General features: G+C 46.6%; 1 protein-coding gene across 1 annotated transcript in view; it reads right to left on the bottom strand.

The window, feature by feature from the left end:
* OSBPL10 (oxysterol binding protein like 10) overlaps positions 1-25944 on the bottom strand; it is a 308147-nt gene that overhangs the window by 188739 nt on the left and 93464 nt on the right. The window contains exons 2-3 of the mRNA XM_047099830.1: positions 10515-10690; positions 7463-7542 (exon numbers count right to left, since the gene is read on the bottom strand). Coding sequence (XP_046955786.1) covers positions 7463-7542; positions 10515-10690 — 256 coding nt within the window. The remainder of the gene's footprint in view (positions 1-7462; positions 7543-10514; positions 10691-25944) is intronic.

Genomic DNA, 25944 nt, shown 5'->3' with positions numbered 1-25944 from the left:
GAGGGGAGGATTCGGATGGAATGGGGGTCTCTGGAAGCCCAAAGTAGTAAGTACAAAGACGGCGTCAGGCCCGGGACCCTGAGGACCCAGAGGAAGGACTTCAAATACAAGGGGCAGTGTAACTACTTCAAATGCCTCGAATTTCTCCATTTCCTTACCTAATTTCCCCCACAGATCAGAAAAACCTTCTACATTTTCAATGTTGTTGGACAGGTAAGTCACCAAGAAAGATGTACCTTTCTTTCCTCAACTTCTCATCTAGAAGGAAACAAGAGCAGAGCAAGGAAGAACAAACGAGAGGTGGCCAAGACGGAAGGGCAAGTTGCTGCCTGGACGTAAAACAGTGTAGATCCCAGAAATGCTCTAAGAAATGGCAACACACTCGCACAGTCCTTTTAAAGATAAAACAACCCGACACAGAGAAAGGCCTGTGACCCAAGCCTGGTCTTACGGTCCATCCTCACGGAGAGGTAAGCTGCTCAAAAAACAGATCTGAGCGATTTCTGTGCACGTCCAGAAAACAGAGGGGAAGGATGGACCTACAAATGTGGTCATGTGATCTCTATTTATCCGCACACAAAAGTGTTTAGAGATATGTACACCTAGGGGCGCCTGGCGGGCTCGGTCTGTTAAGCATCCAGCTCTTGACTTTGGCTCAGGTCATGACCTCAAGGTCATGAGATTAAGACACCCCCCCCCTTCCCACCCCATGGGGCTCTGTGCTAGGTGTGGATTCTGCTGGAGATTCTCCCTCTCCCCCTCTCCCTCTCCCCTGCTTGCATGCATGCTCTCTCTTAAAATAAATAAATAAACAAATAAATAATAAAAAATAAAAAAACGGCCAAGGAAACTAAAATCTTCAAAATCTGAATCTGAATGTCCTTAAATGCTTTTTTTTTTTAACTTTTTTTTTTTAACTTTATTTTTGAGACAGAGAGAAACAGAGCATGAACGGGGGAGGGGCAGAGAGAGAGGGAGACACAGAACCGGAAGCAGACTCCAGGCTCTGAGCCATCAGCCCAGAGCCCGACGCAGGGCTCGAACTCACGGACCGCGAGATCGTGACCTGAGCCGAAGTCGGACGCTTAACCGACTGAGCCACCCAGGTGCCCCGTGAATGTCCTTAAATGCTTCTTAATCACTTGACTATGGTCCTCATTATCCCACAGGTCAAAGGTAACTTGAAAACAGCATCACTCAGAAGTTTCTCCAACTCCCTATCCGGAAATACGGACTTCCGCTAATTTTCAATGGCCCCGAGTTCTCAGATATGGCTATTTGCAAATGACATTCACATAACCACAAATGGATTAAAAAGCATACTTGCTTTCCTTGAGGATGGTGTCAAAGCGCCAAGGGCGGCCGAGATGTGGGACTACCAAGCAGCAGTCTTACCAAAAATGAGCACAAGCACCTGAGCCCCTAATTCCATGGACTGCTTCAAGCGGGCAGCCGGCTTTCACCTGCATTACCTTGTTGGCCCACAGGGCCACCTCAGGAGACAGAGGATACCATTTCAAAGACGAGGACCAAGGATCAGAGGAAATAAAAGTGACCTGGGCGGGTACACTCAACACATAACTAGCAGAGTGGGATTTAAATGGAGGACCTCTCAGGGCACCTGGGTGGTTCGGTCGGTTAAGCATCTGACTTTGGATTTCGCTTGGGTCACTATCTCATGGTTTGTGAGACTGAGCCCCATATCGGGTGCTGCAATGACAGCTCAGAGCCTTCTTGGGATTCTCTCTCTCCCTCTCTGCCCCATTCCTCCACTCACATTCTCCTTCCCTCCCTCTCTCCCTCCCTCCCTCCCGCCCTCTCTCAAAATAAACTTTTAAAAAAAGGCAGGATCTCTTACTCTGCATTCCCCAATATTTCTTCTAAAGCAGAATGTCGTGAGCAGAAACACGTGTATGCTCAGTCAGAAGATGCTTTTCATTCAAAGTTCACGGGGACTTGCCCAAAGTGCTCACCATTAGAAGCTTACAGCACAAAATGTAGTGCAAAAGGCCAAAGTTACGTTCAAGCAAAGTTACTGAAAAATTCTGAAATAAGACCTATTTAAAAGACTGGGGAAGGGCTCTCTTGAGTATATAAAAATTACAGGTGTCCTATTCAGAGCTGTCCCCTCAAGTGTTATAAAACATGGAGTTCATGGCAGGAGAACACCATCCCCAACCTTCCCATCAGCACCTAGCAGGAAACCAGGACGAGGGATGAGGGGGAGGGGGCCTGTTTAGCAACTCTGCCTCTTGTCCCCATCTACTCACTTAATGGCTATCTGACTTTGAGCCTATCGCTTAGGTTCAATGGGTCTCAGTTTTCTAATATGTAAAAATGGAGATATTACCTATGTCACAGGACCAGTGTGAAGGGTAACAGGATCCTGAGGGATGGTCACTCACATGGAAAGTATTAAACATCATTACTGGGGTCAGTCGGTTAAGCGTCCGACTTCGGCTCAGGTCATGATCTCACGGTTTGTGAGTTCAAGCCCCACATCAGGCTCTGTGCTGAAAGCTCGGGGCCTGGAGCCTGCTTCAGATTCTGTCTGTCTGTCTGTGTGTCTCTCTCTCTGCCCCTCTCCCACTATGCTCGCTCTCAAAAATACACATTTAAAATAAATAAATAATAACAATAAACATCATCACTTCCGTCAACCGTTCCTTTCCCATGCTCAGGCTTATGGCGGTACCCATAACACCACTATGCCTAATCCTAGGGGTCTCCGAACACCAACTACTTGATAAAAATCTGACACCCACCCCTACATTTGATACTTCAAAGTCACATGCAAGTAAATTCTCACGAGAACCGTTGCTTACAGCTCTCTCTTAACACTTTCCAATCAATGCTTTATGTTGCTTGAATTTTTGTACCCCATCAAAAATAAGATGTTTTGCTTTGTTGTTGGTGTTTCCAGAGAAAGTCACTGTTCTGGTCGTCTTAGCAGACACGCCTCATACCCTTGCAGCTGTACCTCGAATAACACCAGAGACCACAAGATGAACCTACGTGACACCCTTAGATTTCAAAAACTAATACTGTTTTCTGAAATCCAGGAACAGATGTAGAAATTTTGTAACATGCGTATTTTTTTTAATTTTTTTTTTCAGAGGAAGTTTTCATGTACGTGCATGAAAGGGAAAAGGGCAGAGAAAGGAGAAGGAGAGAGAGAATCTCAAGCAGGCTCCATACCGTGAGTACAGAGCCCAACTTGGGGCTCAATCTCCTGAACTGTGACCATGACCTGAACCAAAATCAAGAGTCAGACGCTTAACTGAGCCACCCAGGAGCCCCTAACCTGAGAATTTAGAAATTAATTTGGGGACTGGTAATCACTTTTGATTCTTGAAAAAGATATTAAGAACAAAAAGTACCACACATCCACTAAAATAGCTAAAATTAAAAAGAATCGACTACTGACACACCAGCATGGATGAAATTCAGAAGCACAGCATAAAGTGAAAGTAGTCTGATATGAAAGGCTGTACAAGTCAGTTTATAGAACGTTCTAGAAAAAACAAAACTACACATAGAAAATGGATGGTGGCTGCCTAGAGCTCACAGGGAGGGGAAGGAATCAACCCCAACAGGGTAATGAGGGAACTCTGAGGGGCAGTAGAATGTTAATTGTGGTGATGGTTACATGACTGCATGCATCTATCAAAAAATAAATTTTATAGGGGCGCCTGGGTGGCGCAGTCAGTTAAGCGTCCGACTTCAGCCAGGTCACGATCTCGCGGTCCGTGAGTTCGAGCCCCGCGTCAGGCTCTGGGCCAATGGCTCGGAGCCTGGAGCCTGTTTCCCATTCTGTGTCTCCCTCTCTCTCTGCCCCTCCCCGTTCATGCTCTGTCTCTCTCTGTCCCAAAAATAAATAAAAACGTTGAGAAAAAAAAAATTAAAAAAATAAATAAATAAATAAATTTTATACTTAAAAAGGAGGAATTTCACTTCATGTAAATTACACCTCAATAAACCTAATTTTTTTAAAAAGGCAATCAATAAGTCAGTACTCTATATCTTCTACAATAAAAAGAATATTTTAACCCTCAAAAAGCAAAGCAATGTAATTTCTGAATAAAAAGCAGTCCTTAGTATTGAATAAAGTGGCCTTTAGGCATATTTAGGAAATGTCTTTTCCATTTCACTTCTGGATTAGGGGAAACATCATCGGGTATTGTCTGAGACAAGTCTGGATTTCAAGAGCTGGTGGACAGGTCCTCTGGGAAGCCCTCTGCAGGCTCTATGAATACAGTTATCCTGCAGTTCTCACTGTGTGTGTGTGTGTGTGTGTGTGCGCGCGCGCGTGCACGCGCACACACACACACACACAAACTGCAGTTCTCACTACACACACACACACACCCCTTTATCCATTCACCAGCCAGTGGACATTTGGGCTCTTTCCCTACTTTGGCTATTGTCAATAATGCTGCTATAAACATTGGGGTGCATGTAGGGGACATTTGATTTTAAGTAAAAAGTTTTCAGGGTGCCTGGGTGGCTCAGTCAGTTCAGTGTCTGACTTTAGCTCAGGTCATGATCTCATGGCTCAGAAGATTGAGCCCCACATCAGGCATCAGCGCACAGCCCGCTTCAGATCCTAGGTTTCCATTTTTCTCTGCCCCACCCTCACTCGTTCTAAGATAAACAAACATTAAATAGATAGCTACATAGATAGATAAAAAGTTTTTAAAAGGCAATGATTCCAAGCAATCATAGGGAGAATATTCTCTATAATCTACTGGGGAAGAATCTGACCTGCTCAGAGTGAAGAAAGAACAGAGTGAAGAGAAGGCTTATTTAGCATATGTTCCTAATAACCACGATGCAAAGTAAGTAGCCATCCCACCGTTAACTGGACATCAAGTTCACTGTTACATTAAGCCCAACTTCATTTTCAGTAACTCTTGCCTAAGGAGCTTCTTGGACTTCATAATGCCTCTGCTGAACAACCAGGTCTGTTTAAAAATTTTAAAGTTATTATTCACTAGCTACACTACAAATGAGTGACGGTTAGGGATCTCACCTTCAGTCTCAAGAAATCCCACAGGCCCTACCATCTAAATTATTATTTATTTGGGTTCTACATTAACAGGTTAATCTGTATTCCTGAAACTGCCCAGAGACTACATCAGAGTAAATCAAATTCTCCTCCAGAGAATCTTCAAATTCGCTTCCTATTTCTTACCACCATTATGAGGTCCTTACCTTTCCTGGTCTCCAGTGATTCATCTAAACATCAGTACACTTAAAATTGGTTTCCCTACCTCAATTCTTACATCCAAAAGAAATTCCAGATGAATGAATGATTTAAACATGATAATTTAACTATAAATTCACAGGAAGAAAACACTGAAGAATGTTTTCATGATTTTATCTATTTATTTTGAGAGAGAGAAAGAATCCCAAGTAGGGCCTACACAGCCAGTGCAGAGCCAACTGCAGGGCTTGAACTCACCAACCGTGAGATCGTGACCTGAGCCAAAATCGCGAGTCAGAGGTTAACAGACTGAGCCACCCCGGCACCCCTGTTTTCATGATTTTAGAACAAAGAAGCCTTTTCTAAGAAGCATGATGTACAACCAAAAGCCAAAAATGAAAATATTCAAAAATTTGACCACAAAAATTAAATATTCTACATAGCAAAAAAAATGTATTCAAAGTCAAAATACGGGTGACCTACTGGGAGAGAAGATCTACGATACGAATGACAGGCAAAGGACACATATGCTAAATCCATACACAGCTAAGTGTACAAAGATGTTTATTACAGCATTATGTGCAACAACCTAAATGTCCATCAGAAGAGGACTTAAAGCACTGACATTCATTCCTTAGAAAATCAATCCTAAGACTCCAGTACATGCCACAGGTCTAATAAGAAAGGTCTCCAAAATGTATTTTTTTTTCAAAAAGCCAAAAAGGTAAAAACTGTATGCATGATACAATCCCATCTGTGTAAAAAATACAGATGCAGATGTACATACTAACACTAATCTACTCGAATGATGTTAAGGGCAATGATCTCTAATGAGCGTATGTGGGAATGGAGGGAGAGATTTTCTTTTTATTTTACGCCCTTGTGTTCTCCTTTATAAAAAAGTAAAAAGACACGCATAAAAAGAAAAGCATTTTTAAACTGCCCTAACCTAGGCATTTAGAAATACTGATGAAGCATCCAGAACTCCTACCATAATTCTTGGAAAATAAAATAAGCCAGAGAGAAAAAGCGCTTTAGAAGTAGGGCCCTACCTACGGTAACCCAGATGCTGCTTGGGGTAAGTCAGGAAGGATGAGTGAATCTGCGGCAAGCCAAGTCAAAGAAAAGAGTCTCTTAAAAGAAAAATAAACAGCGGACGAAATCACTGTGAAGAAATCATTTCAGGTTGTACTTAGAAGCAGAACAGGGAGGAGGTGTAACCAAGCAAGACATTTCCCATGGCCCTGGGCAACACAGCCGACTGGTTATAGGATTAGAAGTATCAGAGGTTTCGCATGGGGGTCTTTCTATTGGATGTGTGGAATGTGGAAGCAAACCGCCATCGGGTACGTACCTAAATTTGAATTAATGATATAAAAAGGGGTAAGTCCCAGAACACCTGGGTGGCTCCATCGGTTGAGTGTCCGGCTTCAGCTCAGGTCATGATCTCACAGTTCGTGGGTTCGAGCCCCACATCAGGCTCTGTGCTGACAGCTCAGCCTGCTTCAGATTCTGTCTCCCTCTCTCTCTGCCCTTCCCCTGCTCATGCCCTGTCTCTCTCTCTCTCTCAAAAATAAACATTAAAAAAATTTTTTAAAGGGGTACGTCCTTTGAGCACTGATTTTAACCAATATTTATTGCCCTCAAATAAGTTTATTTTGCAATCCTTTCCTGTATTCCAATGATTTCTAATGAAATCCTCCGAATAACCTCTGAAAATGCCTACCTCCTATTTCCCACCTCGGTGATCCAACATCTCCTACAGATCCCTTGGAGAAAAGAATTCATGCTTGTGTGCCAAATTACCCAAGAACGTTTTTACACTTAGAACGCTGAAGCTCCTTGCAGAATATTCAGTCAGTTTGGGGTCTGGGTTTTAAGCATCAATGACAACAACCAGTCCTCGTGAACGGCAAATCTGACTGCTACACCTCTACGCTGAAATCATCCACTCCAGCTTCTCAACAGGCCAATTAACAGCTGCCTACACGGACAGCACGCACAGCAACTGAAGTATCCTTCCAGAATCAGTTCCAATGAGGGGTCTGTAGGCCTCTTCATTCTACCCACAAGCTTAATCCTGCTACTTCCCTCTTGGCTCTACATTTAAATGCAACAGGACAGGTATTAATTCCCTTACATTGGGTAACTTGAAAATAACATGAAAAACAGCTTCCCCAAAGAAACAGATAACTGGGCTAAAGGGTAGCTATTCGAATTACTCCAATGCCTCCTTGCTTCCCCGTGGTTACTTACCTTAGAACTCGTTTCCATGTGGTATTTGGAACAGGCTCGAAGCTGAGTCACCCAAAACTGTTTCTCCTTTGCATCAGCAGCTAAAATAGAGGGAAAAAAAACATTTGCAGAGATTGTTCCAAAACGTATCCAACCTATTTCTACACCCACCTAAGGGGTGGGAGGCCCAGGGAGTGAGGTAGGGAGAGAAGGGAAAACAAAGGCAGATCATAATATTCTCAAGCAGAATGTGCTTACACCAAAAAAAAAACCAAATTACACTAAATCTCAACAGAAAATTCCCTCTTAAACCACTTAAAAGTGTACTCTGCAAGGGCTGTTATCAGAAAAATTTTGCCTTTTTTTTTTTTTACCCTCTTAAAAAAAAAGTCATTGGGAAAACATGATTTTTTGAAGGTTTATTTTTGAAAGACAGTGCAGACGGAGGACGGGCAGAGAGAGTGGGAGACAGAAGATCTGCAGAGGGCTCTGTGCTGACAGCAGAGAGCCCAACGCGGGGGCTCGAACTCACAAACTGTGACAAAGTCGGACGCTTAACCGGCTGAGCTACCCAGGCACCCCAAAACGTGATTCTTTTTAAGTGCCTCTAGGCTCGAAGTATAGTTTTCCAGGGCCTTTGGTTGTTACCAGTTTTGTACCGTGAACTTATTAGCATCTACGAAATAAGCATCCAATTGATTTTAATATGTGTTCTCAATGATTCGTATTATGATTGGACAGAACAAGATACCAAATGCTGCTTTAGGTTCCCCCAAAGAGACATTAAAATACAAGTCAACTGTATGGTCATGATCTTTCATCTACACTCCCATCTCTCAAATCTACTAGATTGTTTTCTTAGACCATCACGGGTACATAACAGGGTCTAATACAATCTAAATCATCGATTTCGCTGCATAATTAACTGCATAAATCATTTAAAATGACATTACATAAATGTTGACTGGGCAGAAAACAGAATGATTCCCTGGAACCTCAGCTTGAACTTTTGGGTGAAGAAATCTAGGGTGGTAGACCAGATGTACTTGACTTCCAAAGGATTCTGCAGAAACTAGAGTCTTTTTCCTTAGGAAAAGCCACGCGTCTATGGACATCAAGCTTCATTCAACTCTACATGAACGTGAGATGTGCAATGAGAAAACCGATACCCAGACCCCTCTTGGGATGAGCCAAGGACCAGCCAGATATGTGCAGAAACTTATCCTGCCTTCTCCGTAGTTGCTAACTTTCAGCTAAATTTAGCCCTTGCGATAATGTCACGCATATAATAAAACTTGTATATTTGCTATTAAAACTACCCTTAAAAAAAAAACCCTGGGGTTTAATAATCCTGAGAATAATATCAACTCTTACAAGGCAAAATGCGATGGCTCAATTGTCAAATTAGTCAGGTATTTCTTTTGTGTGGGTTCGTGTCATTTTATAAACCACAGGCAGGGGGGAAGTGCCATTAAGGTTTTCACCTGCTTTTGTTTCTGCTCTAACAATTTATTAAGCAATGAACAACAAAACGAAATCAAGGGCCACGTAAATCTAGCCAGCTGGAACGCGCACGGCATGAATCTCCAAAGAGAACATGAATCTTATTACTGCGTTTCCGAAAACTGAAAACTTTTTCAACTAAAGGCATTTTTATTTCGTAGGCTTTTGGATTGTTTTATAGGTTCTGAAATAAGACTTGTATGTAGATAATAAAGAAACATTTGCTTATTCCATCTGTTGGTAGTAAAGCTTGAAGGTAAGACCATGAAATTGGGCTCGGAGGCACGGAGTCGGCCCTCAGTGTGGCTCTGCAGAGGCTGACCTGTCATGATCAGTTCCCTGGGGTCAAGGAGGGATAAAAAGGGGCCTTTTCTGCCTACTGAGCCCTCACTTGGGCAAAGAAAAAAATGTATGACGGCAGAATTAGCAACCAACCCCCAACACGTAATACATACAAGTACTACCCTTCCTCAGACCCTAACAACATTCACTCGGGGGTGTGTGCGCACATATGCACACACACACACCCCCCACTATGTGCATTTGGATTTTTGTTCTATTGTTCTGTCATTAGAAGAAAACTGACAATTTTTCTGGCAATGCAACTGTAATGGAATGCTGGGTGGAATGATCTGGCAATCAAATTACACTGCTACAGTCAAGTCTGGCTTTGCTGAAAACCTGGAGGATGGATGTGCCTTGGGGGTGGCAGGACCTGTAGCTCTGGCTAAATGCGGGCTCCCTGGGGAATCTGCCTCCATGAAGATGCTAAGCAGACTTCAGTTCTCAAGAAGCAAAGAGAAAGGGGGAAAAAACAAAAAGGAAATTAACTCAACAGCAAGCAGATGGCTTCCTCACCAGGCTTTAACACTGGAGTGAAGGGGCCCTTCACTAAGAGGTGTTCTAGAGAAATCCTGAGGGAAGGGCACGATGACCCCTGAAAGGCTTGTTTTGTCCTCCGAATACAGCCCCACAGGGGACCGTAGTAGAAGGTCAAAGAAGATATACATCGAACTAAGACGAAACATCTGAGATCCGAAAGCTGAGCTGGCCTTACTATCACTCACCTCTTGTCTGTCCTACTTCCTCAGTTACTTAAGACAAGCAATTCCTAGCGTCAGCTGTGTCTCCCACCCCAGGGGTAAATAAGAGAGGGGGTGTCTGTCACCACAGAGCCCTCAAACATAGCAAACTGTTAAAGGTGATGTTAAACAATCCAAAGAATTAAGATTCAACACACAGAAACAGGGGCGCCTGGGTGGCTCAGTCAGTTAAGCGGCCGACTTCGGCTCAGGTCATGATCTCACGGTCCGTGAGTTCGAGCCCCGCGTCGGGCTCTGTGCTGACAGCTCGGAGCCTGGAGCCTGCTTCGGATTCTGTGTCTCCCTCTCTCTGACCCTCCCCCGTTCATGCTTTGTCTCTCTCTGTCTCAAAACTAAATAAACGTTAAAAAAAAATTTTTTAAGTAAAAAAAAAATAAACACACAAAAACAAAAGCCGGGAGCCATCACCATGGTAACTATGCGCGTAGCCCAGGAGACCGGTCTGAAAAGCGAGGAGGAGAACGTACCTCTCAGTTTATACATCTCTCCGTTAGCGGAATACACCACCAGCATGTGGGGGGCTTCGTCGCTCAGGGACACTATGGCTCCAGACAGAGACAGGGCTCCCCGAGGCTTCTGGTGTTTGCTCTGCTCATTCACAAAATACTGCAGGATGCCGGCCTCAAAATCCAGCACAAAGTACCTGTGCAGAGAAACCACAGCGCGTCATTCTCTCTTCTGCAGCCCGCTCCTCACGGCAAAGGAGGAAACTCAGCCTCGAGTCAACGTCAAGGCTCCAGATTCGGGAGGGCGGAGACCCAAAGTCCCTCCTGGCGCCCCCCCCCAAAAGTCAGCGCGTGACGAGGGAGAGCGCTCCCGATTCTTAAGTCAGAAGGGGCGCTTATGACAGGCCGCCGGGGGCAAGGCGAGGGCCAGCTCCCTTCAGGACGTGGTGCCATGCCCACTGCCTTGCCTGGTGCCCGCGGGTGCCGCAGGAAACCTCCAAACGACCCGGAAGACAAAAACCAAAAAAAGCAAACAGGTGGAATGGGACGCAGACTCGGGTGACACCCCGTAGGACCTCACGGGAACAGCCAGAATTCTCTAAGCCTCGAAGAGAGGCTGTGTGACACCCAGGGAACAGCAAGCCGGGCCTCGAGCTTCCCGTCAGTGGTAGGGGTAACCCCGAGGAGCCGGAGATCCAGGCCCCTGTTGGGGACCTGGGGGCGCTCACGCAGCCACCAGGCACACTCCGGCAGCCCTTCTAATGCATCGTTTTCACGCCAACTGGCAAGAGCTCCCTCGGCTCTGGGAGGCCACAACGCCGGGCCGTAAGTTGCCTCACTCGTTCAAGCGGATCTTGGTAGCCAAACATCTGGCCTGCTTACACTCTCAACCTGTCACCTAGGAAGTAATCACAACTTCCCCTTCTCCACCAGGACGGAAAGGTCTTCACTGCAGATTCAAGCTCTTCCTGGGGCCTAGAGGCTCACTACAGCCCCTACTGATTCTTCCAGCTTCTAACTTTCTGCTCCACTCCTACCGGCTCTCCTTCCTCGGAGTCTCCTAGTTGTCTCCCACCACAGGACCTTGGCTCATGCCGTTCCCCGTCTGGAACAGTTACACAAAGTGTGGTCCACAGATTCCGGTGGCCCACGCAGCACAGGCGAACCACATGCTAGTCATGACTCAACCACAACGCGACCGAGGGGTGGGAGAGCAGGTCCTTCGCCACGGTCTGAAAAACACTTGCCCAGAATGCCACTCCCCCCACCCCACCCCCCCTCCCCCTGCCTGGGCTACAGTTCCTTCACCCTCTTGCCACGTTAACTTCTCAGCCTTCAGGAACAACTCAAGGGCCACCCACTGGAGAAACCACCTCGTGACATTCCAACACTCCTCCCATAAGCTCCCAGAGCACCTTGAAACCGCCCTTCCCAGACTGGCCCCGGTGGGAGTCTACACTGGCCGGAGTCTCTAATTCCGCCTCTAGTGTCCCCCCCCTAGACTACACTCCTTGGAAGCAGAACGGTGGTGTCCTCCCCATGCCCAGCACAGTGTCTGCTGCTTGGCTAGTAACATCGGCTTAATGAATTATTGAAGGGGCAAGAAAGCCCCATGGGATTCCGGTTTCCAAGCCAGGCGCCAAAGCACCTGGGTCACTACTGTGACCTCACAGAGGCACTGCAAAAATATTTTGTGTTTTTGAGGGCTACAAGGCAATATTCAACATGGGTCAGCTGCTGTGCGTGTTACTAACGCCAGTCGATCTCCAGTTTCCAAGTTAGGTTGCACTACATTCCTTGCAACGACATCGTATCTCTGCAAAGTTGAGTTTTCAGCAGGTGCTGGGGTAAAACGCAAAGATGAATGTGGAACAGGAAAAAAGAGGGCAGCAGAGTGCCCAATACGACCCCAAGGTTTGGGAAGCCACGCAGGAACCCGCGGGGGCCCACACGCCATCCTCAAGAAATTGTGGTGATTTAAGAAACAAACACATCTCTCCTTTTATCCTTACGATTTTTCTTCAAATACCCAGGTGTCAGAACATAAATATGTATGAAGTGGTGTGGAGCCAACTAGTTAATAAATGAAACATAAAGGTTTTTTTTTTTTTTAACCTATAAGCACCACGGACCAAGGAAGTTTACAACCCTCTGATCTAATTCATTTTCGCAGTAACCTAACAATTACACACTATCATCCCCATTTTATAGATCTCCTGAGATCTCAAGAAACTCAAAATCCAAGAGCCAGGCTCGGCTGACTCCACCACCTTTGATGGTCATGCCAGCCCTCCCCCGGGCACTTCCTCCGAGTCACCTGTCCTGCCCTTCCTTAGGTACTTTATTCTCCCCACCTTCCTGCTCCAACAGAGCTGACCCAGTGAGCTGGAAGCTCCCTTCCCGGCAACGGAGGTGTCCCATCCCCTACCCCCCCCCCCAACAGAACAGGGTGCAGCCATCTCATTAGCACCCGACACCCCAGATCTCCATCCTCCAGAACTCCAATTCCTCTAAGAAATCTTCCACTCCTGAGGCACCCAGGTGGCTCAGTTTAACATCCGACATCAGCTCAGGTCATGACCTCACGGTCTGTAGGTTCGAGCCCCATGTCTGGCTTTGTGAGGACAGTGTGGACCCAACTTTGGATTCTGTCGCCCTCTCTCTCTGCCCCTCCCCACTCGAGCTCTCTCAAAATTAAACATTAAAAAAATGTTAAGACTACCCTACAACCTAGCAATTGCACCGCTAGATATTTATCCAAAGGATGGAAAAATGCCGATTCGAAGGGGCACGTGCACCCAAATGTTGACAGCAGCACTGTGAACACCAGCCAATTATAGAAAGAGCCCAAATGTCCATCGACTGGATGGACATTTGATGAACAAAGAAGATGTAGTGTGAGTGTGTGTGTGTGTGTGTGTGTGTGTGTGTATAAATGGACTATTACTCAGCAATCAAAAAGAATGAAATCTTGGAGTGCCTGGGTGGCTCAGTCAGTTACGGGTCTGACTTTGGCTCAGGTCATGATCTTGTGGTTCGTGGGTTCAAGCCCCACATTGGGCTTGGAGCTGACAGCCTGGAGCCTGTTTTGGATTCTGTCTCCCTCTATCTGCGCCTCCCCTGATGGTACGTTGTCTCTGTCTCAAAAATAAACAAAAAATTTTTTAAAATAATGAAATCCTGCCATTTGCAGCAACATGCACGGAACTAGAATGTATTATTCTAAGCAAAAGAAGTCAGAGAAAGACAAATGTATGATTTCACTCATGTGGAATTTAAGAAACAAAATAGACGAACATAGGGGAAGAGACGGAAGATAAGATAAGAACAGGGAGGCAAACCATAAGAGACTTAAATACAGAGAACAGACTGAGGGGCACTGCAGGGGTGTTGGGTGGGGAGACGGGCTAAATGGGTGATGGGCATGAAGGAGGGCACTTGTTGGGCTGAGCACTGGGTGTTATAAATAAGTGATGTATCACTGGGCTATACTCCTGAGACCAATATTACACGACATGTTAACTAGCTTGGATTTAAATACTTTTTTTAATTAAAGAAAAAAAGAGAAATCTTCCACTCTTAATTTCAATATTCTGAATAGAATAATTTCAATATTCTGAATAGAATAATTTCAATATTCTGAATAGAATAATTTCAATATTCTAATACCCAAGACTACTTACCTATCTTACCCACCTCCTTCCCTCCTATACCTTAGGCCATGACAACAGAGACAGTTTTCATGATAAAGATGGATAAATCAGCACCCAAAAATGTGTCACAGCCAAGGACTATTCCAAATCGTAGTCCCGACCCCCACATTAACGCCACAATGTCAATTCTCGGGCCCCATTCAAGGCCTGCTGAATCTGAAACTCCGGGGGAGAGGTCCAGGAAGCAGGGTCTCAAGCTTCCAGGTGATTCTGATGCAGCTAAAGTCTGAGAATCACTGGCCTAAAAGCTCATCATCAAATCCCTTTCCTCCTCTTCCAGAAGACACAGCCAGAATATATTCCCCAGATTCCCTTGCAATTAGGGTGTCACCATTGAAGTTTTAATCAACAGAAGGTGAGCAAATGAGATTCAGGCTTGACCCATAAAACACACATTCTCTCTCTCTGTCTCTGTCTGTCTGTCTCTGTCTGTCTCTGTCTCTCCCTCTGTCTCTGTCTGTCTCTGTCTGTCTCTGTCTCTCTCTGTCTCTATCTCTGTCTGTCTCTGTCTCTCTGTCTCTCTGTCTCTCTCTGTCTCTCTGTCTCTGTCTCTCTCTCTGTCTCTGTCTGTCTCTCTCTGTGTCTCTATGTCTCTCTGTGTCTCTGTGTCTCTCTCTGTGTCTCTCTGTGTCTCTCTGTGTCTCTGTCTCTGTCTCTCTGTCTCTGTCTTTCTCACTCTCTCTTGCTCTCTCTCTCGCTCTCTGTCTCGCTCTCTCGCTCTCTGTCTCTGTGTCTCTCTGTGTGTCTCTCTCTCTGTGTGTCTGTCTGTCTCTCTCTCTCTGTGTCTCTCTCTGTCTCTCTCTGTGTCTCTCTGTCTCTCTCTGTGTCTCTCTCTCTCTGTCTCTGTGTCTGTCTCTCTCTCTATGTGTCTGTCTCTCTGTGTGTGTCTCTCTCTGTCTGTCTCTCTCCCTGTGTCTGTCTCTCTCTCTCTGTGTCTCTCTCTGTGTCTGTCTGTCCGTCTCTCTCTGTGTCTGTCTCTCTCTCTCTCTGTGTGTCTGTCTCTGTGTGTCTCTCTCTGTTTGTCTCTCTCTCTGTGTCTGTCTGTCTGTCTCTCTCTGTCTCTCTGTGTCTCTCTGTCTCTCCATGTCTCTCTCTCCCTCTCTCTCTCCCTCTCTCTCTCCCTCTCTCTCTCCCTCTCTCTCGGTCTCTGTCTCCCTCCCTCTCTCCCCATCTCCCTCTCTCCCCCCTCCCTCACACACACTCAGGTTGGACTGGAGACAATCTGAAGGTGAACTTGGAAACCCCACAGGGACTATGGCAAAGACAAGACGTCAGGGCCTGGGTCCCCAAATCGCCACCTCGAAGAGTCACCAGCTAAAGAACACCCACATCTGATGTTCCTTAGAACTGGTACAGGAGGGGCACCTGGGTGGCTCGGTCAGCTGAGTGTCCGACTCTTGATTTCAGCTCAGGTCATGATCTCACGGTTCATGAGTTCGAGCCCTGCTGGGGCTCCGCACTAAAGGTGCTGAGCCTGCTTGGGATTTCTCTCCCTCTCTCTCTCTCTCTCTCTCTCTCTCTCTCTCCCTGTCCGTCTGTCCCTCTCTCTCTCTCTCTCCCCCTCTCTCTCCCCCCCTTCCTCATGATCTTTCTCTCAAAATAAGTAACTGAAAGAAAAAAAAAAGAGAGAACTAGTACATGAACGAAAAAGAAAGGTCTGTTGAACTCGGCCCTAAGATCAAGATGTGTTGCAGCAGTTAGCCTTAGAAATTCACAAAAAAAGTCTTTATGTCTATTTTCATGTCCTACTTAAACAGGTCTTTAAAGATTTTAAGTTTATTTATTTTGAGAAAGAGTGAGAATGAGGGAGGCAGAGAGAGAGAGAGAGAGAGAGAGAATGAATCCCAAGCAGGCTCCGCCCTGTCAGCATAGAGCCTGACGTGGGGCTCAAACTCACAAACCATGAGACCTGAGCCGAAATCAAGACTCACGCTTAACCGGACGAGCCACCCGGGCACCCCTAAATATTTTATTCTTAAGTCATCTCCACGCTCCACGTGGAGACCAGACCCACAACCTGGAGATCAAGAGTCACGTGTTCCGCCAACAGAGCCAGCCAGGCAGCCCCGTCCTATTTAAAATGTGTTCCTACTCCTTCCTGTGTGATGAAAACCAAACTCCTTCAGCGAGAGAGCAGGGGGGTAATTTCTGAGCTGCCGATGATCGAATGATTTAGGTGCCGACCCCGTCTTCTCCTTAGGAAGGAATGTTTTCAACTTGACCTATATTTAACGTCATTGTGACCGTAGCCTCGCAGACATCGCTGCTGGCAAGTCAGAGCATGAATGGCAATGATCAGTGATCCTTCCAAGTGTCGGGAGGGAAAAGCGGCTCCAGCCACAGCGCGCGGTGTCCCCACCCCACCCCCAGGCCACGGCTGCAGCATTTCCCATCAAAAACCATGCCACTTTGGGGCGCCTGGGTGGCGCAGTCGGTTAAGCGTCCGACTTCAGCCAGGTCACGATCTCGCGGTCCGCGAGTTCGAGCCCCGCGTCGGGCTCTGGGCTGATGGCTCGGAGCCTGGAGCCTGTTTCCGATTCTGTGTCTCCCTCTCTCTCTGCCCCTCCCCCGTTCATGCTCTGTCTCTCTCTGTCCCAAAAATAAATAAACGTTGAAAAAAAAAATTAAAAAAAAAAAAAACCATGCCACCTTTACGGGGGGGGGGGGAGGAAGGGGACCTGAATAGCCTTCAAGGCGAAGGTATGTGCCATTGGTAGGAATGGAGGAAGGGGTTGACATCGCTCTCCTTACTGTTTCTACAAAGCCATCGATCAGGAACCCGTCTGCCCTCCTCTCTCCCTAGAGGCAGCTTCCCAAATGCATCCTGTTTAAACAACTCACCATACATTTGCAAAGACATTTTTCGGAAGCCGGTACAAAGAAACGAATTGAATGTCGCTCTTCCTTTGCCCAATAAGGATGACAGAATAAGCAAACGATGTCACGTTATGCAGGATACGGGGACACATTAATGATTTTGCACAATGTGCATATCGAACTTACATCTTAATTTCAACCTGTCTCAGATGGGGGGGAAAAAAAACAATTTCCACTGCATCCTAAAATAGTTTATTTAAATGCAAATGCACAGGTTTGAATCATGTGCACTAAGGAAGGTCATCAGTAATTTACTCCCTTTCTAAAGACGGTTTAAAACTATCGTGTTTGGAGAGAGGTGATGGAGTATCTTCCGGTTAAGAATTCCGTTCCTTCAGGATGGCCTCTGAAAGGTAAGTTAGCTTGTGTCATGAAAGGCAAGAGCTCTCCTTACGGCACTAAGGAGGGCAATCCGGGTCGGTCACATCCCCTGGGAGGAAAGAAATTAAATTTGGTTTCCCGCAGGGTCAATGCTCTGTCAGGTACGGCTGTTCAGAGCGGGCAGCAGTATCTGAAAGTCACCGATTTCATGCTAAATAGGAAAAGTTAGCCATAAATTCTCAACCAGGCTTCAGAAACCCAAGTGAAGTTGCTAAATAAAATCCTCACACATCCTTACGGGTCTTTCCTTCTACAGAAATGATAAACACAACCCTAATTCCTACTTTTTTTAATTAGCGTCTTTGAGCTTTCGTACGCAACCTGACTGATGTGCAGTGAATTTAGTTGTATAGAGAGAGAGCGAGCGTGTTTGATTCGCCGTGTTGACACGGCAAAGAATGTGCTGGGGAGAAGTCCAATCCACGAAGAGCGCCACCTTAATGGCTAGGAGGCCTGCTTCCTGGGCCACTGCTGGCCAATTCCAAGGCCAGGAGCCCTGGCAAGTGACAGGCCACCTCCTCGGAAGGGCTGGGGACCAGCCCCCGCCTGCTGCTTAGGCTTCAGCCCAACCCCACCGCGTTAGCCACGCCGCACAAGTGCACGCACACGCTCACAGGCATTTCCACCCACATACCCGTGCACTCACACGTTCTCACACACGCACCTGCACACATGTGCTCAGATACTCGCATTCCTGCTCACGCTTACGGTCACATCCACTCTTGAACTAACTCACGTGCTCACACACCATACACTTCTAACACTCAACATGTGCACACACGTTCACACTCTCCTGCACATGCTCCCACTGCCCCCCCCCCCCACACATACACACACAGCAGCTCCCTTTCCTAACACTGCTTTCCAGTTCTCGCATCCCCGGGGGTCATCTGTCTACACCTGTAGCCTCTTAATCTCCCCAACTGCCGGACAGTCTCATTAAGGTTCAACTTTAGGATCTGAAAGTTGAAAACCATCCACGTTGGGAGCAGGGAAAAACGGGGCCTGGAACCACCAGAACCACCATGGCCGGACTCCGGCCAGGCGCAGAGATGTAAGGGGAAAGGATGGGAGGCCGGCTTCGGGAAGAAGCTCGTTAATGCTGACGGGCAGAAGGTGCAACCAAATCACAAGAGAATTATAAAGAGAAAAAAATGCAGTGAAAAAACCAAAAACAAAAACCTGCCTTTGATGAGGAACTTTGCTCGACAGGCTGGTCCTGACAAAAGCTAAATCTTTTCATCTGAATTGACGACTACCCCGGGCCCGTGACGACTGAGCCGACGCCTCTCACACCTGTGTGGTTATTTCCACTGGACTGTCAGGACTCTTCCTGCTTCCCCCAAGGCTCGGCCCCTTCTCTCCACATCGGACTCTGGGGCCAGGGCCTCGGGGCCCGCCGCCCCCATCCCCACTTAAGAGGAAGAAGGATCCAGCTCCCAGCTGACCACAGGTGGACAGGCGGTCCTTCCTGCGGAGATGGGCCTCACCCTCCTCGGGCACCCTGTCTCCTGAGAAGCACCTGACCGACTGCTGGAACTCCCCGGACACGGCAGAGTGGGGACGTCTGAGCACCGGCCTTGTCCCCACCAATGACAACAGCGACCCTGGTCTTCCGCTTAAGACGCTTTTCTGGGTTGGATCATCTCCCAACTGACTCTCTTGGAATCCCAGTCCAACCCCTGCCAACACACCAACACGGCAGAGGCAGAGACCCTCTCACAGGGGCTGGGTTTCTCCGCCTCCGGCATCCTGCCCTCCCCCACGGAGACAAGCCCCTGGAGAACTTGACCGGTGCAGGCACAGGGCTGCAAGGAGCCGAACTTCCCAGCACTCTGCACACGGAGTCCTGACATTTCGGCTGCCCTCCAATTCCCTTCTGTCTACAGCCAATCGAAAGATCACCCTTTCTGACATCTAGAATCCCATTTCTAAATGGTCCAATCCACTGTTTACAGAAAATTAAAAATGGGGGAAATCAGCAAAGCACATTCAGTCTGTGAAAGAGGAGCGGAAATGTCAAATTTGTGGATGTATTTTCCCAAATTTACCTTAAGTCTTCCGACCGTCTGTTGACCATTTTTATAGAGGCCTTCTCATCTCCAGACAGCAAGATATCAAGGTTCTCCACAAAGTCATCTCCTCCTCAAGCCTGCCAGTCACAGTCGAGAGGGTATTTGTGCATCCCTGGGGGGGTCCAAAACACCTGATCACTGTGGTCTCCTCACCATGGAGGAAGGTCACACTCATGACCCTCAGAGTTTGTGGGCTGGGAGAGAAGATCAACGTTCCCGGATTTCTCTCATGCTAACCTGAGACGAAGCCGCGGGGTCCTAGCACCAAAACCTCCCAAGTTCCAAGACGCGACACGCGCTGGTCACCTCGCTCCTAGTCAAGCTTTCATGTCCGAAATCCTCTTAACTCCCGTAACTTGTGAGGACTTGTGGTGTTCCATCTCTGTGGACTCGCAACCCTCTGGGACCTTCCTGAGTATAATCTGAAGAGCAAAGGGAACTCGCACAGGAGGCTTGTCTTGGGCGGCAGCAAGATGGGTGGATGCACACGCCCACCCTCCAAATCATAAGGGTTTATAAAGAGGCCGTAACTGGGTGCAGCCACGGGTACCACACAAGTGTTCAACACCCCATCACTATCTCAAGGCTGTGTCCTCGGTGCAGCCTCAGGGAGCAGGAAAGGCAAGCAGAACCCACATTCCAAGGACAGGGGAGGGAGTGAGGAGCCTCCCAGTGCCCGGGTCCAGCTCATGGGTCAATAGATGGTCACATCTTCTTGATGAACTTCCCCAACAGTCTCCACTACCTACTACTCAAGTTATGACCAGAGATTTCCACACTGCCACAATCATGCACCAAAACACCACAAGACAGAGATTCCAACATACTCCAGAAGGTACTAAATTGTCAGAGGGCGTTAGGGCTCATCACCAATCAGGGGACAAGTTTATCTATTATATAAGAACACGGTCAGGGCACCTGGGTGGCTCAGTTGATTAAGCATCTTACTTCGGCTCAGGTCATGATCTCGTGGTGCCTGAGTTCAAGCCCCACGTCAGGCTCTGTGCTCACAGCTCAGAGCCTGGAGCCTGCTTCAGATTCTGTATCTCCCTCTCTCTCTGTACCTCCCCTGCTTGCACTCCACCTGCTTGCACTCTCTCTCTCTCTCAAAAATAAAATAAACATTAAAAAAAAAAAAAAAACTCGGTCATTATCATGGGGCACCTAGGTGGCTCAGTCAGTTAAGCATCCAACTTCGGCTCAGGTCATGACCTCATGGTTCATGAGTTCGAGCCCCATGCCAGGCTCTATGTAGACAGCTCAGATCCTGGAGCCTGCTTCAGATTCTGTGTGTGTCTCTCTCTCCCTCCCTCTGTCCCTCCCCTGCTCACACTCTGTTTCTCTCTCTCAAAAATAAACATTTTTAAAAAATTAAAAAAAAAGAACTGAGTCATTATCAAACATTCGCGCATGCAATACTACAAGTCCAATCTCAAGGGATCAGAAAAACTTAGTATGATATGGCTTGTCTATAGCAGAATCATTATGCTAGCCTTCCAACCTCTTAAAGACATAAACTGAACCATTAATAAAAATAATTTCTAATATTTACAGAGCACTTTCTACATGCCATGTATTATCACTCGTACTAACTCATCTATGCCTCCCAGCAGTCCTAGGAAATAGAGGTGATCATAACCTCTCTCTACAGATGAAAAATTTCAAGCGAAAAAAAGGTCAACAACTTGTTCAGGATCTTACAGAGAGGAAATGATGTGGCTAGGTTTTAACTCAGGCAATCTAGCTATATAGCTCATGGCTCTAAACTGTAAAGATCCTGGGTGTGGATTAAAATACAAAGACGGAAAACCAGAGGGTCAAAAAACACATAAAGCAAACAGAAATGCAAAAAGAAAATAAAACACAGTCAGATCGGGAGGCGGCAGAATCCTATCACCCAGAATTGGAAGGATATGCAGAAAACAATACATAGATTCAAAACAACATAATCACAAGTGTTATTTTAAATTTTACAAATAATTGGGGCACCTGGGTGGGTCAGTTGGTTGAATGTCCGACTCTTGATTTCGGCTCAGTTCCTGATTCCAGGGTCGTGAAATCGAGCCCTGTGACAGGCTCTGTGCTGAACATGGGGCCTGCTTGAGATTCTCTCTCTCCCCCTCCCTCCCTCTCTCTCCCTCCCTCCCCTCTGCCCCTCCCCAGCTGGCACATGCATGCGTTCTAATAAATAAATAAATAAATAAATAAATAAATAAATAAGTGTAAAAGAATTTTACAAATAATTATATACCCCAGTGAAAAACAGGACTTCTTTTTAAATATGCATGGAACGTTTCCCAAAACATTGCCAAAAAAAAAAAAAAAAAAAGAAAAGAAAAAGAAAAATCAAGAAGTAGAAATTTTTATAGGTCACATTTTTTAACTATAATTCATAACGAATGACTAGTATGTTAAAGACTTCAGCTTTTAAAAACTAAAAAGTTTAAATATAGTTGTCACATTCTAATTTAATATACATTTAGGAGAAAAACATGGGGGAGTATTTTTAAACTATTAGGGTGCGGAGGGCCTAAGAGGCAAAACCATAAACAAAAGTGTTGACACATTTCTAAGAAGAAAAATCTCTGAAGTAAAAAATAATCCATAAATAAAACTGACAACTAATAATGTATAGTTTTAAAAAATATTGAAATGTCTTGCCTTCCAAAAAGAATGTTTCTTACAGTTTGGGCCGGCCACTTCCTACATTTCAAACAGTTAAGCAGCTTGTTAAAAATGTGGATTTCTGGGGCGCCTGGGTGGCTCAGTCAGTTAAGCGTCCGACTTCAGCTCAGGTCATGATCTCACGGTCCGTGAGTTCGAGCCCCGCGTCGGGCTCTGTGCTGACGGCTCAGAGCCTGGGGCCTGTTTCGGATTCTGTGTCTCCCTCTCTCTCTGACCCTCCTCTGCTCATGCTCTGTCTCTCTCTGTCTCAAAAATAAATAAACGTTAAAAAAAAAATTTTTTTTTTTAAATGTGGATTTCTGACTCCGACCCACACCTAGAGAATCAGAATCTTTGTGGATGAGTCATGAAGTCAGGAATGTGAATTTCAAAGTTTCCCTAATTCGTCCTGAAGTAGCAGATCCAGCGCAAAATCAGAGACAGAATGAAACCTGACAGTATTATTCACCACCCTAGTTTCTTCTCATCCGTCAGGTTTTCCCCACAATCGTTCACTCGGCAAACATCTGAGCACCCACACGCCCATACGACCTACGACCAAGCAGCATTTATGATTTAAGCGTGAGACGACCTCATTTTGCCTTAGTCTGAACGAGCCCGAGCCCAGCTCCTAAATCACAACAACCCAGGCTGTGGATTTCTTGACTCTGTCACTTTGGAATTATTTTTGACAAAGATTTCAGGCATGAAATCCGGCATGAAACTGCTGCATGATGGGATCATCGAGCAGCATCACGTAGGGGCCCGCCTGCGCAGAGGGGTCCGGGGGCCAGGTCGAATGAACCACCCCAACATTAAGAGCCAGCAGCCAGAGCGGCTGTCGCCTCGGGAGCCACCTGACAAAGCACCGGCATAAGTCAACGTTAACTCTGAACGCAAGATTTGATGCCCTGAGCTTGGATTTGATCTATGATGAGATTCGATCTGCTTTTAAAGACTCGGTGATTTGGGGCGCCTGGGTGGCGCAGTTGGTTAAGCGTCCGACTTCAGCCAGGTCACGATCTCGCGTTCCGTGAGTTCGAGCCCCGCGTCAGGCTCTGGGCTGATGGCTCAGAGCCTGGAGCCTGTTTCCGATTCTGTGTCTCCCTCTCTCTCTGCCCCTCCCCCGTTCATGCTCTGTCTCTCTCTCTGTCCCAAAAATAAATAAACGTTGAAAAAAAAAAATTTAAAGACTCGGTGATTTAATTCCAAAAGCAAGAACTGAGACCTGTCTAACAAGGATGAATACAGGCTTTCAGAATATCGCCTCTCGCCTTCTGAACTCCTATTAACGCTTGAGCTTCCGGTGCCTTTAGCGAAGAATTTCACTAAGGAAATTTCACTAAGGAAACCGTAAAATTTCACTGAATTTCACTAAGGAAACCGGAAAACATCAAGAGGTGCCTCGAGGCACACAGTTCACGTTTCCACTCTTGCAACACAGGCAACCTACCCGGGGATCCTCACAATGGGCTGAAACTTGATTCGAGTCCCTGCTTTGTACTAACACACATCAAGTCACCTTGAACAAGATTCCGATACTCACTAAAGCCCTGGGGTGAAGACGGGTGGGCATCCTCAGCCTCGCTCCCACCGAGATGTAGAGAGCTGGGCAGCTGGCCGTGGAGATCCACCAGGGGAAGCCATCTGAATCCTAAGATTCCCAGGCTCAGCTTTGCCCCCAAATACCCGAGTCAGGTCCTAAACCCCACTGTGCTTGGATGAAAGTATCTTTTATTTTTCCGTAGGGTGATGCAGCACATAAGACAGACATGTGGTTTGGTAGTAAGAGGCCTGGCTATGGCCTAGACGGGTGCTTCTCAAGCGTTAGCTCCATCAGAATCACCTGGAAGCTTGTTAAAACACAGCTTCCACTGGGTGTTGTATGGAAGCAATGACTCATGGGAATCTGCTCCCGAGGCCAAGAGCACACTATATACACTGTATGTTAACTGACTTGACAAGAAGTTGTATTTAAAAAAACAAAAACAAAAGAACAACAAAACCCACCAACACAGCTTCCTGGGCCCCTCTCCCAGAGTTGCTGATTCAGGTCTGGCCTGGAGCATGAGAATCTGAATTTTATTATTTTTTCTTTCTTTTAAGATTTTAAGTAATCTCTACACCCAACATGGGGCTCAAACCCACAACCTCAGAATCAAGGGTCGCACGCTCTACCGACGGAGCCGGCCAGGTGCCCCGAGAACTTGAATTTCTAACTCGTCCCAGGGTGAAGTTGATGCCGCTGGGAGGGCCACATGTTGAGAACCACTGGGTCTCACTTTGGTGATAAGGTACTTTTCCAAATGCAGACAGCAAATGGGACCTGATGCGGACGTTCACATTGCATCGTATCAGCAGTCTGGCTAATGGACTACAATGCCAACAAGACAGAACTTAAAACAAGGGCCTGGATTTCTTCTTTTGTCAGGGTGCCATGGAAATATTCTTTGGCAAGGACTAGCACCCGACTGTCAACACGATCAGTTATACAAGGGTTCTCTGATGTGCATACTTTCACTCATTTTATGGTTCAAGAAAGGAGAATCGGGGCGCCTGGGTGGTTCAGTCGATTGGGTGTCCGACTTTGGCTCAAGTAGTGATCTCACAGTTCGTGAGTTCGAGCCCCGTGTCGGGCTCTGCGCTGACAACATGAAGCCTGCTTGGGATTCATTCTCTCTCTCTCAAAATAAATAAACTTAAAAAAAAAGTATTATGCCAAGTAAAGGAAGGCAGACGCAAAAGACGATGCATTATATGATTTCATTTATATGTTCAGAAAAGGTAAACTTACAGTGAGAAAAAAGCAGATGAACAGCTGAGAACAGGAGCAGAATAAACCAAAGACCAGCTAGAGGGGATTTTTTTCTTTTTTTCAGTGACAGAAATGTTCTCAGACGGGACTGTGGTGACAGTTGCACGACGATATAAATTAAAAAAAAAAACCCAAAAACTGATTTGTACAGTTACAATGGGTGATTTTTACGGTGTATGAATTATAAAAGTGTTTAAAATAAAACACCTCGGTGTTCCTGGCCCTAGCCTAGACCAGGGAGGAGTGGCAGAATTACTACAGGGCACGTCGACAAGATGTGGTGATGAACAGGGTAATTCTGCACCTGAGACACAATTTAAAATTTCCAAGAGAGGTCGATGAGCAGCTGGGTGAATGGGTCTGGAGCCCGGAGGAGGTCTGAGCTGCAGCTATCAAGTTGAAATCACCTGTAAATAACTAGCAATCGAGGCCAAAGGCATGTAGGAGATTACATGAAAAGAGAATACCGGGGCGGGGGGAGAACCGGGGCACAGAGGAATATTCTTAAAACCCAGATGAGGGTGGGGCACCTGGGTGGCTTAGTCAGTTAAGGGTTCAACTCTTGGTTTCGGCTCAGGCCATGCATGATCTTCTGGTTTGTGGGTTCCAGCCCCGTTCTGGGCTCTGCACTGACAGTGGGAGCCTGCTTGGGATTCTCGCTCTCCTGCACGGGCGCTCTCTTGCTTTCTCTCTCAAAATAAATAAATAAACTTAAAAGGGGGGGAGGGGCATCTGGGTGGCTCAGTCGGTTGAGCGTCCGACTATGGCTCAGGTCACGATCTCACGGTTCGTGGGTTCGAGCCCCGCGTCCGGCTCTGTGCTGACAGCTCGGAGCCTGGAGCCTGCTTCGGATTCTGTGCCTCCCTCTCTCTCTGCCCCTCCCCTGCTCGTGCTCTGTCTCTCTCTCTCACTCAAAAATAAACAAA

Source organism: Lynx rufus, unplaced genomic scaffold (assembly GCF_022079265.1).
Source record: "Lynx rufus isolate CCGP_SWC_20201006 ecotype Redwood Valley unplaced genomic scaffold, mLynRuf1.p SCAF_5, whole genome shotgun sequence".
Lineage (NCBI taxonomy): Eukaryota > Metazoa > Chordata > Mammalia > Carnivora > Felidae > Lynx > Lynx rufus.
This window is presented reverse-complemented; position numbering and strand designations above follow the sequence as displayed.